General features: G+C 40.9%; 1 protein-coding gene across 1 annotated transcript; it reads left to right on the forward strand.

Annotated features, from left to right (window-relative positions):
• The first annotated feature begins 1,396 nt into the window (after positions 1 to 1,396).
• LOC139648064 (erbin-like) lies at positions 1,397 to 6,437 on the forward strand. The gene is made up of 5 exons (XM_071524121.1): positions 1,397 to 1,695; positions 2,395 to 2,562; positions 2,932 to 3,024; positions 3,157 to 3,231; positions 3,340 to 6,437. Exons 1-5 carry the CDS (start codon positions 1,678 to 1,680, stop codon positions 3,445 to 3,447), a joined length of 462 nt encoding a protein of 153 aa, XP_071380222.1. The 5' UTR covers positions 1,397 to 1,677; the 3' UTR covers positions 3,448 to 6,437.
• Positions 6,438 to 14,810: the final 8,373 nt, after the last annotated feature.

Consider the following 14,810-nt stretch of genomic DNA (forward strand, 5'->3'; position numbering starts at 1 on the left):
CCCTTCTCCACTCTCTCTCTCTCTCTCTCTCTCTCTCTCTCTCTCACTCTACACCAGCGGCTATATACACCAGCTACAGGCCGTGAACTACTGCAGACAGCTTTGTCCTAATAATACATCTGTAAGGTATCCCTTTGTGTACATATCAGTCACACTGTAAGCCTTTACCTATATTGATATTAACGTTATTTATCCAGATCTTTTTTTTTCAGCGCTAATTGCATTGTGACGAGCTTTGTGATAATGATGTGATGTGTTAATTGCCTGTTTATAGGAGTTGGGGACCTCAACCCGCATAAGGAGGGAATATGGGAATGCTAATAGGGAAAGATCAGACCTCAAGTCCAGGCCCTACAGTGGCGCGTTCCCGGGCCCCGCGGTGCACATCGTTACCACTCTGCCTCCTGTGCTTCTGAGGAACGGGCGGAAAGGGGAAGGAAAAAAAAAGAAGCAATTTGCTCCAACTTCTGAGCCTTAAACACGTGAATAATTTAGCGCGGAATATTGTAAAGCCGCTCGATTGTTTCAGGAACAACAACAAACGCTTCCTTTAACGCCGCCGCTGTTAATGGGAGGAGGATCGCACACACACACACACACATACACATAAAGGGAGACAGAGCAGAGAGAGAGAGAGAGGGAAACATAATGAGATAATAAGAGTCGACTTGAAACAAGGATCCCCCCCCCCCACACACACACACTTTCCTCTCCTTCTCCTCCTTCTCCTCTCCTTCCGTCGTCCCTCGTCTTCATTTCCTCCTTCATTAATGGAGGAGTCCGGTGCGGCGGGCGTGCGAGCCTTCTCCCTCTATCTCCATCTCCTCTCTCTCTCTCTCTCCTCTCTCTCTCCTCCCTCCTTCCTCCTCCTCCTCCTCCTCCTCTCTGCACCGAACACCCTGTTTAGCTGTTTAAGCTGATGACACAGAGAATATTGCATGTTTAAAGGCCGTTTCACCGCACACACACACACACACACACACACACACACTCACACACACACACACACACACACACACTCACACACACACTCTTGCCCAGAGCGAAAGGCCCCAGGCAGTCTCTTTCCTGCTAGCCAGGGGCGATCATTCTGCCTCTATGATACTTTAACTGTGGGATGTCAGGAAACATTAGGCCTTTAAAAACACAACTCAGACGCAGTGCAGATGCACACTGACAACACACACTCACACACTCACACACACACACTCTGTGTTTGTGAAGGTAAGTGGTGGGAGAGTGTGTCTAGCTGAATAATAAAATGTTGGGTATCGAAATCTGTGGAAATGACAGCTTTATACTGTCTGAGAATGTTGTGTATCCATTGCCTCCTTTACATTTACAATATATGTATATATATATTTAGAGTTATGTTGTGCTTAGTGTCTGAATTGACTAACAGTTTAATCTCAGTTTTTCATCGCAGTTTGTCTTAATCAGATGTGCAGCTTTCCTCTTCTAAATCAACACCCGCCTGACTAATGGGATTACGAGACATGAAAAATTCTCATGTCATTACCTAATTGTCTGGGGTGTCAGTTATCCTGTTTTTTTTGCGAGTGAGCTCCAATGACACACGAGCTTTAGAGAGTGAGATTAGGGCAGAATGTTAATCGCTGTCTCTCTCTTCCCTTTCAGGATGATGTGTTTGGTTCCCAAGGGCAGCAGAGCTACACCATGGACCCCCACAGAAAAGTAGGCCTAATACCTGTCAAAGTTGAAAACCCAGCAACAAATGATTTTGACATGGAAATTTCAAGCTAAAAAGATGTATTTTTGGAAATTTAAATTGCAGAGCTGTCTGGGTGTGTGTAGATGGTGGGATATACGACCAATGATACGTCTAACACATTCCGTAAAACCAAATGTCTTCAGATATTTTAATTCATGATGTATTTATAATTAACTATGTGTCGGGTGTTGTAATATTTGTCTTATAATAGACATACAGTTTCTCCATTCTTCCCCCTGCAGTATAGTAGTACTGCATGCCTGCATCCCTCCTGCTTGGTGCTGTTGGTTCAGCTCTGTCAGAGAGTGTTGACCCCCACTTGAGGGCAAAACAGGATTTATTTGGTACCTGCAGATTCTGTTTACCTCAGAGTAGATCAGTTTTTATGATTCACACAAATTGAATTTCACTGTTCAAGCCATTGCAATCTGATAAATTTAGTTGAATTATGTGTGCACTTCGTCCCGTGTGCTGGAGGCCAATTGATTGTGAGAACATTGTAGTTCCAGGTGATGAGTCAGTAGAGGCATTCCCCTTGACTCAATCCTGAGGAGGGAGTGGGGGATAAATCAGCAGCTCATTCTGAAGTCAAAAGAAGAAGTGATCACCGCTTGACTTTCTGTTCTCTCTCGTCTGTCGATGTGTGTTTCTGTCTCACACAGGTGCCTTTAATGAACGGTCAGATGGGCCCTTCCGCTCGCCCTCAGATGAGCCAGGCGCCCATGGCCCGCCACCCCTCCAGAGAGCAGCTCATTGATTACCTGATGCTCAAAGTCTCCCAGCAGTCCCAGGGGCCGCCACGCCTCCCGCACGACTCAATGCAGCAAGAGGTGAAGGACGGTGTATGTGTGTGTGTGTGTGTGTGTGTGTGTGTGTGTGTGTGTGTGCACAAAGGAAATCGTGACTTGCTGAAAGATGATTTTCAGGATATTGGTTTCACTACAAGCTGGCTAAAAAGAAACTAAGACGGGTAGATCAATGAAAAATAGGCTTTCCTGATGTTTGATTAAGCGCATTTGTAAGACCCATTTAAGTCATTTTTTTCTTTCTTTTAAATAACTAACGAAACTTTAACAAGTAGCTTTTGTCCTTGTGAAATACCCTGTATGGATTTTCAAGCCTAATATGTAACCAGTATGTAATAAACAGTTAAGTGACTGTATGTAAATGGCTAACGAAAGTATGTGGGTGTGTTTCAGATCCGTGTGAAAGTGGAGAAGAATCCTGAGCTGGGTTTCAGTATATCGGGAGGAGTGGGAGGCCGGGGAAACCCCTTCCGTCCAGATGACAATGTACATCCCCTCTAGATCTCGTTTCTTACCGACTTACACTTAACAAGAACGCCTTGAGGTGTTTCGTCCATTATGTACAACTCTGTGACTGCTATGTATGTAACTGATGGAATATTTCCCATATCGTTTTAGGGTATATTTGTGACAAGGGTCCAGCCTGACGGACCTGCATCCAAGATCCTTCAGCCGGGAGATAAAATTATCCAGGTACGCTGCTAAAAAAAAAAAAGTCACAAAACACACAAAGTGAGTTAGTTAAAAGTCTCCCAAGTGAGGATCTTTCAACATGTTAACCACAAATACGGCTTCTTACAGGCAAACGGATACAGCTTTGTGAATATGGATCACGGGAACGCGGTCTCCCTCCTGAAGACGTTTCCCAGCACTGTGGATTTGATCATCATCAGAGACGCGCTCGCATAAGAGAAACTGACCTCCGCTTCGGACGCGAGACGCAGACAAGAAACGCAGACATTTATGCTGACTTCTCGTATTTTTATACACAGAGAGAGACTGGTTTATCGATACCTGCCGGGGACTATTTATAACAAGAGATCTTCAGAGCCTTGATATAACGGGGGGAAAAACCACTGAATGTAGTGGATTGAGGAGAGGAGAGGAGGGAGGGGGTGGGGGGCAAACATCTTGGAAGCACGCGTCCTCAAAAGGCCATCACTGTGGTATGTATTTTTCTATAGAGGAAGCCGAGGATATGACCTGCTCTGACGCAAATAATTACTGTGGTCTCTGTACAGATCTTTCTTTTTTCAAGTCGACAACTCATTAACCCTTCATCATGAGTTTTATTTCTGTGGGAGGAGGAGGAGCATGAATTGTAGCTGACCACTAGGGGGCAGGGCTCCCTCTCTTTTGTCATCCAGTTTGCCTTTCTTTTTTTTGGTCATGACTTTTTTTTTTTTTTAATTTAAGAAGTTGAAACCACTTACTGGTCTGCTGTGTGATCTGATATGGGGGACAGTGTTATGTGCTTTTTTTGTGAAGACGAATGTAGAACATGGTGGTGTTTTTGTTTTTTTTTGTTTTTGTTTTTTGTTTGGGAAAAGAATTGTTGTTGTTTTTCCTGGCAAGATCGAAAGAGCCCGAATGAGATGAAGAGCAAATCATCATCCGCCTCTGGCACCATAAAACCTGCATCGTCCGACTCCGCTGTACCTGCTTGGCATATCACTTCACTTCCTATGCTGTCACCGGCTTATTTGTGAACGAAAATCCTTCACAACCAGAGTGAATCGCACCTTCTCAGATGCTGATAAAAACGTCCACATGTGATTTTGCGTTTTTTTTTTTCTGAGACTGGAATACGGAACGGAAGCGTCAAACGTCGGGGTGGGGGTAGGAACGGCGAGAGTTGCGAAGTTACTGTGTGTCCGCTCGGCCTTAATCCGCCTTGCCAGTTGCAGGTTTTTGTCGAAAACCAGGAAGAGATGTGGTGGTTACGCTAGTTTAACCAAAGCACGTTTGGAAATTGTGTACAAGAGGGTGAGCGCAGGAGACAACGCGAGAACGGGGTCTGAATCGGAACGGGTCAAGCTTGGGCCTCTGTGGTTTTAAAAGGGCTTCGTCTGAACAGGCGAGGGTGTCAGTGTCTGGCAACGTTTTATTTTGATGTGGGGGAAAAGACCACAGTTTGCCTTTTGTGTCTGTAAAACAAAAACAACAAAAGGATGTTACGCCACGCTTTGTACCCATCACGTTGGAGCAGTGTCTCGTTCTGGTTTCCTTTTGCTGTACAGAGAATTGAGTGGGGAGAAGCAAGTTGTCAAGTGCCATAGACCTTGAGCTGTTTGAACAGGGGGGGGACCCCTTTACCCCGAGACCCAAGCAATACTCACTTATGAATCACTCTTATGAGAACATTTGCAGCATAACGGCTTAAGAGCAATAGTAGAAGCCTTTATTTTCATTCAGAAAAAAAAACATCAGATAGCATTTTTAAAACAAAACACACACACACAAACTTTTAGTAATCCCTGATGGTTTTACATGATTTTTTATATTGTGAGAAGAATCTTTTTGTAACGAAATGGCACAGGAGATATGTAGGCCTAGTGCCGTTTGTTTCCTCCAAGAAATTTTATTCCTCTGCATTGTGTAACAGTGAATGTTCTCGTCACTCTGCCCCGAGGCTTTTTACCAGCTTGTAACCGAGTTTCTGTTCTCAAAGCTTTAGTTGCTTAGAATACCATAACTTTGTAATGTTAATTTGTGCAAAAAAAAAAAAAAATCAACCTCTACACTATTGGAAAACTAATCCAATCGAAGCTGCGATCGCAAAATATTTCATTCGTAATGTTTGTTGAATGTGTAAGAAGATAAAATGCAATGCTATGTCCACTTGATGTGATCAAATTTACATGTACGTACCTGTTGTTTGCATGGAATCACCCTGTTGAGTCTGTTCATTCAGTGGCAAATCGTTTTTCCATGAGACGTGTTTCCAAAAGACATGGAAATGATTGAATTCACGTACCGAGCAACGGCCCCACAAATTCCAGCAGTATGTTTGCGACCACTGAATTACATGTACAATATATTATTGTGTTTTTGCCCCCCCCACAATGATTCAGCAAATGCCATTCTGTCACAGCTTGTATGCTGCAGACTGTCATCCACTGTACTGTTCCTGTAAGTCAGTTTGATCCATGTATTATACTGGTGGCACTGTCAAACTGAAACGACAACACTGTGGTAATTGGCTACGTTTTTTATCTCATTATTTTTATCATTATGTTTATTAAAGGTTGCTCTAAGTGAAGCTGTACCCTTAATTTTTAAACTGAAGCTAAAAAGGCTTTAAATTTTAAGAAGAGGCAAATGACATTAAAACACGTGCGTTTCCCCAAAATTTTCCTACAGCATATTGTATATTAAACAGATTAGATCATTGTTTTTATTATTTGTGCTAATTTTTGTAAGTCATTTTCTTTTGATTCTGTAAGAATAGGAAAAATATCTGTTTTTTTTCTGGGGTAATGGTCACTTTCTTTATATTCACAGCGAAAACATACAGTCTGACAATGTAGACAATCTAGGGAGAGAACCTGTTGTCACATTTTCTTCATCCAAGTTGGTCTCTTTTTTTTATGCTCCCATATTGTTCTTATTTATTTAGCAGTCTCCTGTGAATTTTAGACCGTACTAATCAAAATGTAAATACTTTTAAAAAGTGAGAAAAGAAGAATTAATAATGGCATTAGTGACCGGAGTTTGTAAAACCAGCAATAAATTGCAATGCAGAGGCAACCCTTTTAATGTATAGCTAGTATTTCTAAGGTTTCTCTGGAAACAGCTACAGTAAGATGATGATTGATATGCATTTATCCAACATTCCAGATTTTGTATATAATTATCCTGTTTCTGAAGTAACCTGTGGAAAATAAACTAATGCTCTTTAAGAATCATTCTTTATTCTTCATTTCATCTTTTGGGTTTATCTGGAAAAAAGGACAGAACCAGAACAAAATATTCAGAATTAGAATAACTTTATTCAGCCGGTACAGTAGCAAAGACAAGGGTTTGTTTTGGTGGCAATGGTGCAGACATATAACTTGCATAATAACACAGTTCATACTAATGTATTGTACAACAACAGCAGTGAAGAAGAGGTGCAGTTAGTGCCCTGAATTCAATTCCCACCCATGTTAAAAATGTATATGCTCATGGTGCTGTAGAAAACACATTCCTGAGCCTGAAGATTTTTCTAGTGTTCAAAATTGTACAGTTTGTGAAGTAGGATGGAGCGGTACAAGACCTTAAAAATAATCATAGTCATACTGAGCAGGAGACACTTGATTCACCTCTTGAGAAACGGCTCTATCAGTAACACCATTTCCACACACTTGGTGCTCATGCCACGAAATGTGTTGAGATGACATTGACCCCAGAGAGTTCAATATGTGTAGGTGTTGAGAAAAGAATGTGCTCTGCTAAAACCTGCAGACTGGCAAGCTGCCCACGCTTTACCCATCGTAGTCAAGAAAGAAGGAAAGAAAGAAAGAAAGATACAAGACCCACTGTGCTGAATGCCTCATAGGCTTGACCAACATTGTCCTATATCCACCCAGTCAGTCAGTTTAACAGGATACGCCGCATCTGTAGCCCAGACTTCCACTACCAGCAACATGCTGAGGGCCTTCATAGTCACTTCAAACAGATTATCCTGACAGTAGGATAAAAACCGCTGTCGATCAGTTTAAGAATGACACACAAATGGAATGTTTGACCAAAGAGCCCTAGATAACAGAGTTAATTGTTTCATTCAGTATTCATCCATTGGTCAGCATTTCACACGAACTATCAATGAACACTCAGATCCTTCTTTGACTGAGGTACATATCAAAAAAAGTAAGAGAGAAATGTAATGAGATGTTTGGTAAAATGGGGATGTGACTGTGTTTCTTTAAAATCTACAGTATCTAAGATGCATTGATGAGATGGACAGTTGATTATGGAAGCATAGCTCATGGATCAGCTAATTAACCTAATTAAACAAGTTGGATGTTGTGCAGACTGATGCACTTGTGCAGTGGAGCTATGAAAACATCACCTGTGAGAGAGCTGGGAATTCAGACTGCATTCACTTGGGCAGCAGCTCATGTAGAGGAGAAAGGGAATGAGGAAGTAGATGTGTTGGCAAAAAACTTTGCATTGAGAGGAGGTTGATATTGTTATACCACTGAGCAAGTCAGAGGCCAAAAGATTGATATGGGTTACAGCAGTATGTACATGGCAAGGATATAGGAATAGGGAAACAAAAGGAAGACATCTCTATCAGTTACAAAGTGAACTTCATTCAGTGAAGAGATTTGGTAGAAGAGAAATAGAAAAGAGATTGGAGAAAAGAAGGAAGTTACAGTCAAGGGGATTTTGAAGATAGGACAAGGAAGTGTAGAATTTTAATTGAATCTTTGAGAGGTACAGCTTTACTGGAAAGATTGTGAAGAGCTGTGGATTATAGGATTTGAGCAGTAGATGGCAGTAATGCAACAAATGTGGATGCCAACCGCCAATTAAAAACCAAGAAGAAGAAGCTTCAGGTTGACTTTTATATTCTTGAAAAGATGCATCCAGACAGGAAGGTGGAGGATTATTTTCTTTTGGTAATTGTTTGAAAACATATTGTGCCTATGTTCCAATATTTACAGATCAAAACAGCCCACTACTGGAGGTTCAGGGTTGGTACTGTGTTGCACTTTGTGTTGCAGAGTTTATATATAGGAAAAGACGAAGATCAGAGTGGTCATATGTTCTGACTCAAGTTCAGCTCTTAAAAGTCTGGAATCATTTTCATGCACTTTTTGAGATACAGCAAACTTAATTTAGATTACAGAAAATTAGTATTTTAATTCAATACACATGGGTTCCAGCTCACAGAGGGTTGAAGGAAATGAAAGAGTGGATGCACTTGCAAAGGAGGCATTGGGTTGAGGAACGGTCATGGAGGTCCCTCTTTGTAAGTTATTAAGAGTTGGCAAGAAAGATAGGTAAACATCCAATAGGTAATAAAGTGATATAATATGACATCTTTGTTTAATATTCCATCAGTGAACCCTGTTTATACCAGTATATTCAAATATGTGAGTGTGGGTTAATAAGTAGGATCTATGGCATAGTGGAGGGTATGGAATAGCAGCCTATACCACCTCTTTTTCTGGCAATTTGGAGTACACCTACCTATCAGCCTAATAGCCACTGAAATATATAGGAAAGGATACCCACTTACTTCCCACCTATTAAGCAGTATACCACCTCATCAAATATCAGTACAGCCCTGAGCAGGATGCAGTAGTTTGTCAGGTTTTTGTGTCAACAGAGGAATTAGTAGAGGAACAAATCTCCAAAAAAGGCTTTAGTTTTTGAGATACCCCTACCCGAGGTAGAACAAAGCACAACCATGTTTTTTCATAACTTTAATATGTCTAGTTTTTGAAATGGATGGTTGTATAAAAATATTTTACTGCAAAATTAGTTTATTTGGTTGATGTTTGGATCCTCCCCAAAACCGAAAATAGTGAAAATTTAGGCTTCTCCAAAAGGGACAGCGTCTGCCTTATCACATGTATCTCTGGAAATAATGATCAGAATGTCACCAAATTTGGACTGGATGTTCACAGACAGTTATTGCATACAATAAAGCAAAGATTTCATCAATACCTTAGTCCATCTGTGAAATGTATACACTTAAACACAAATGAATTATAGGCGGAAATTGAATAGGAAATTAAAAATCCAAAAGGTATGTATATATATGTCTGCCATTATTAAAATAAGGAGACCAATCACCAAAAAATTTCATTTATATGTACCAAAGACTGTTATCTTATCATAAAAGTAGGTTATTTGACTATTCACTTCACCCTCTGATGTCACCAGCCCCTAACAGGTAACTAGTGCAGCCAGCACTTTAAACAGACAAATACAATGGGGCCCTATTGGTGTAAATGTGTGTGTGAGAAGGACACAAACCATAGATTAAAGCCAAAAACTACATACATTTAATGCAAACAGGTTCAATAGACATTTCTTTATCATTTTAAATACACTCTTTCTATATATTTTAATGTTTTCTTTGAACAACAATGACAATAATAATAATAATAATAATAAACTTTATGTAGCACCTTTCATATATAAAATGCAGCTCAAAGTGCTTTACAAGAGAAACAATAAAAATCAATATATAAAGATAAAAACAATCTTAAGATATAGAACGCATGAAACAGGTATAATAATAAAATAAATTAAAAATAATAAAGAACAATCCTAGAATAAAAAGCATAAAACAAGTACAAGTATAAAATAAAGTGAAAATAATAAAGAACAATCCTAGATATAAAAAGCATAAAACAAGTATAAGAAATAAGAGAGGTATGAATTAATAACAATGGTGTTAAAATAGAAAGATGGAATTAATTAAAAGCAAGATCATAAAAATGGGTTTTGAGCTGTTTCTTAGAACTATCAACAGAAGTTGCTTGTCTTATTTGCAATGGGAGTTTGTTCCAAACCTTTGGTGCATATAAGAACAGAAAGCTGCATCACCAGACTGTTTGTAATTCATTTTTGGGACATTTAGCAAGCCAGCACTAGACGACCTAAGGGAACGGTTTGGAACATACTCAGATAAGCAGTCACAGAGATATGAAGGTGCTAAACCATTTAGGGCCTTGTAAACAAGTACAATAATTTTAAAATCAATCCTCAACGTTACAGGGAGCCAGTGCAATTAGGCTAGAACTGGTGTAATATGTTCTCTTTTTCTGGTTTTTGTTAAAATTCTGGCTGCTGCATTTTGTACAAGTCAAGTTGCAGCCTATCAATAGTTTTTTTTAGGTAATCCAGTAAAGAGTGCATTGCAATAATCTAGCCAAGAGAAGACAAATGCATGAGTCAATTTTTTGGCATCTTCTAGTGGGAGGTAGGGTCTAACTCTTGCAATATTTCTTAAATGAAAACAATGTAACATTGTTGATATGTGATTTAAAATCCAACTCAGTGTCAAGAATAACACCTAGGTTTTTTTACTTCAGGCTTATTCTGTAGAGCCAGACTTCCATATCTGCTTGATATCTTTTCTCTCTGTGCATTTGTACCAAGAATTTCTGTTTTATCTTCATTTAATTTGAGGAAATTTTTACTCATCCACTGTTTAATGCTGGATAGGCAATTTATCAAGGGATTTAGGGCATCGGTGTCATCTGGCGCTACAGATAAATATAGCTGAGTGTCATCAGCATAACAATGAAAATTCACTCCATGATCACAAATAATTTTTCCAAGTGGCAGCATATACAGACAAAACAAGGACCAAGAATAGAACCCTGTGGAATACCTGAAAAAATGTCATGCTTGTCTGAAACATGGTCACCGAGACTAACTACAAGTATTAAACCAGGTCAGGGCTGTGCCTGAGAGACCAATCCAATTTTCAAGACGGTTTAGAAGTATCCCGTGATCGACTGTATCAAACGCAGCAGTCAGATCGAGTAGTACAAGAATAGAAACATTTTTGTTGTCGGCGCTCACTCTAAGATCATTTATTACTTTTACAAGCACTGTTTCAGTACTGTGTCCCCTTCTAAAACCGGACTGAAATTTTTCATGAATCTTGTTGTGTAAGAACACATCCAACTGTTTAAACACTGCCTTTTCCAATATCTTACTCAGAAAAGGCAGGTTGGAAATAGGCCTAAAATTGCCCAAAACAGAAGAATCAAGATTGACTAGAGCTGTTTTGAGTGAATCTGGAAAATGCCTGTTTCTAGAGAGCAATTTACAATATCCAGTACATCACCAATCAAACGATCTAAGACCTCCTTAAAGAAAGTAGTGGGAATTGCATCCAGGGAGCAAGTGGATGACTTTAACTGCAAAATAATTTTACGGAGTTCCCCTTCACTAATTGTACAAAAAGAATTCAGGTTTCCCGGAGAACCATTAAAGATCAGATTTTTTTTATTTTCAACAGTATTCACAATACCAGCTCGGATATCAACGATCTTATTATCAAAAAATGATGCAAATTCCTCATATTTTGCTTTTGAGGCATGGCATATTTGGTCATGAAGCTGAGAAGGATTTAAGAGGCGATCGATGGTAGAAAATAAGATTCTAGGGTTGTTCCCGCTTTCACTGATAATCTTAGAGAAGTATGCCTGCCTCACACAGCGTAAGGCTTTATTATAATCATATATGGATTTTGTAAGTATCTCTCGGTGGATTGTTAGTTTGCTTTTATTCCACATTCGCTCGGCTCTACAGCACTCCCTCTTGAGCAGACATATTCGCTCATTGTTCCAAGGCATTATTTTAATCTGTGATTTCTTTTTAGTTTTCACAGGTGCCACTATGTCGAGAGCTGATCTTAATATAGAGTTGAAGTGATTTACTTTTTCACGTATCGATGAGATTTCAGCTGAGAGAGGTGGACTACGTATGTGATAAAGGAAATTGGCGGCTAAAGATGGACCTAAAAAAACGTCTTTTAATGAAATGCTCTGTATTGTTTTTTGCTAGACCAGCGACAGTCACGTTAAAAAACAAACAGCAGTGATCTGATACATTAATATCAACAATCTTATCAACAACAATATTCAGACCTCTAGAGATCACTAGATCTAGGGTGTGGCCACAGTTGTGGGTTGACCCAACAATATGTTGAGTAAAATCAAAGGAATGTAAAAGATGCATAAATTCCATAGCCTTGCAGTCCAAGACATTGTCATCATGCAAATTAAAATCACCAGTTATAAGAATCCTATCATAGTTAGTAAAACAGACTGACAGTAGTTCAGACATTTCTGGTAAGAATGAAGCTGTATGCTTTGGTGGTCGATATATAGTAATCAACAACACTGATTTTTGACTTTCCAATATAATAGCTTGATATTCGAAAGATGAAAAACTACCAAAATGTAAACACTTGCATTTAAAAATGTCTGAAAAAATAGCTGCCAGTCCTCCTCCTCTCTTACCCTCACGTATCGAGTAGATAAAACTATAATTTGGAGGAGAGGCTTCAGTTAAGACAGAGGCTCCATCAAAGTCTGAGACTCTCGCTCCGGGAAAACAGTGTACTTTAAAATCAATTGCGGTGTCCAGATTTCGCACAATGGAGTCTCTGATGATGACAATATTATCCATCTTGTTCGATGTTAACAGCGGTGAGGGTGACAAAGATGCAGGTGAGCGGAGAACTTAAAACCGATTTGTGGTGGTAAAATCCGGGGGTGGAGGTGGAGGGGATCTCGGGCGGCCTTTACCGCCTCTGCGGCTCTGCCATATGCCTACCCACGCTCCATCTGCGGGTGCAGGGGTGAAAAACGCTGCGCCCGGCCTGAGGCGTGGAGGGCGCAGAGGGGTCGGCAGGCGGGAGTTTTTTGGCGTAGATGTAGCCAGGGCACCTGCCTGGGCACCTTGCGTCTAATCCTCATCGGACCCAGCGTTGGGACCGGAGTTGATGGCTGCCCCAGCCGTACGGGCAGCATCACCGGCCCCTGCCGTCTCCAACATGGCCATTCTTGTGTTTAGCCGCATCTGTCGCTCCAGTATCTTGTGGATCTCCCCCTCCATAGTCCTCAGCTCTGCTTTGATGTTTTTGGCTGGACCGCAACAGCGGGGCCAGCCTTACAAACGCGAATGTCTGTCACTGACTGAGTGACTGACTGACTGACTGAGTGATCAAGTTACCCCATTGGTCGGCCGTGGCACGTGGCACATCATAGGATCACAGAGCCAGAAATGTAAGTTTTGTTTTCTCCGCCAGCTTGTTTCTCCGCTGAGATCGGAGCACGTTTCTCCCACACAGTAAGCAGGCTGACCAAAATCATGCATGTAAGCTGAAGCTAAAGTAGAATCTATACAATTATATCATATCACCGTCGGAGAGAGAGACACAAACAAGCATGGAGGTTTCATCACACCGAGGGCTTATTTCCGACCTTCCCGAAGTTACCAGGGGCCACGGTTCCGGCCAGTGCCAATAGCTGGGCGCCGATTTGTTCCCAGTGATCCGGCCGAGATTTTGGCGGAGGTCCTGACGACGATGCTCACCAGGTGTCCGGCGAACAGCGTTTTCGACACCGATGGGTAGCAGAGCGACTGCCGCTTGGATCGGGAGGATCAATGCGGGCCGTGGGCGCAGTGGAGAGGACAGCGGTGGAGAGAGAGACGGGGCGCGCTGGAACGGTGATCAGTATGGATGTATGGACTATTATTCTGTATTAGCAGTCTACAGCGGAGTTAGGTACACCATTGGTCGGCCGTGGCACGTGGCACACTCATACACGGTCCAGCCATATACTAGGTTTTGACCTAGTCTTGTTAAAGTCCCACTGAAACGGAAGTTAGAGCGTCTTTAGCTTCTGTCCTGTGATGTATTTCCCAGTGAAACGGAATATTTGAGAGGTGTACAGTTACAAGAGGGATTTAAATCAAATGATGATTGATTGGACCGCTAAACAGTGGGCGGGGCTTAGAGTTTAGCGCGATACGGAGCTACAGAGGACTGTTGGCTCCACACACACCTCCCTCACCTGTTGTTAGATCAGGAGGAGGACAAGAGAGAGATGAATGAATTAGACCTCAGCGACATTGTTTTGGAAATGAAAACAAGGTTTTTCCCCACTGATATCCAAACACACATCTCTTCCTCTCTCTCTCCATATTGCTCTGTCAGCTACGACCCAGAAACGGTGAAGTGCGGTTTTATATGACCGGTGTGGCTAGCTAGAGGTTGAAGAATGATTGATGGGTGGATGTCATGATATTATTGGTTGAAATTGGTTGGTTCATGCTTACGTAAGCACACGGCATATTTTGTTTTACAGGAAGAAAACATGATTGGATTTTGATATAAGAATACAAAGAAATTGATTTTTTTTAAAATTTTTTGGCACATATTGTTAAATAGGTGCACAATACGACTGGGGATGTGATCTAAAAGGGTTAAAAATGCATTTTTCATTTCATCTCGACTTTAAGTTCAGTTTCAGTGTCCACCTCACCGCTGATTTCCATGTCTGATATGTGTTTCTCTCCACAATGTTCCTCTCAGTTAACAGCTGACCGTTAAAAAGACGCTCTGAAACTAGCGTGGTTAAACTAGCATAAAACTCGAACTCAGATCACACTTTAAAACTTAAAAATACTTAAAAATGCTCAGAATCTAGCGTGGCAGAGAGCGTGGCAGAGAGCGGAGCCAGACTTCCAAATCTGCTTGATATCTTTTCTCTCTGTGCATTTGTACCACAATATACTGTATGATG

The sequence above is a fragment of the Centroberyx affinis genome, unplaced genomic scaffold (assembly GCF_046629955.1).
Source record: "Centroberyx affinis isolate AG114_WGS23_722 - 3 ecotype Tasmania unplaced genomic scaffold, CSIRO-AGI_Caff_v1 ptg001151l_1, whole genome shotgun sequence".
In the NCBI taxonomy this organism is placed as follows: domain Eukaryota; kingdom Metazoa; phylum Chordata; class Actinopteri; order Beryciformes; family Berycidae; genus Centroberyx; species Centroberyx affinis.

Coding starts and splice junctions, on each gene's coding strand:
- LOC139648064 (XM_071524121.1), top strand. Junction 2,563..2,931: donor ACGACTCAATGCAGCAAGAG/GTGAAGGACGGT, acceptor GGTGTGTTTCAG/ATCCGTGTGAAAGTGGAGAA. Junction 3,025..3,156: donor CCTTCCGTCCAGATGACAAT/GTACATCCCCTC, acceptor ATATCGTTTTAG/GGTATATTTGTGACAAGGGT.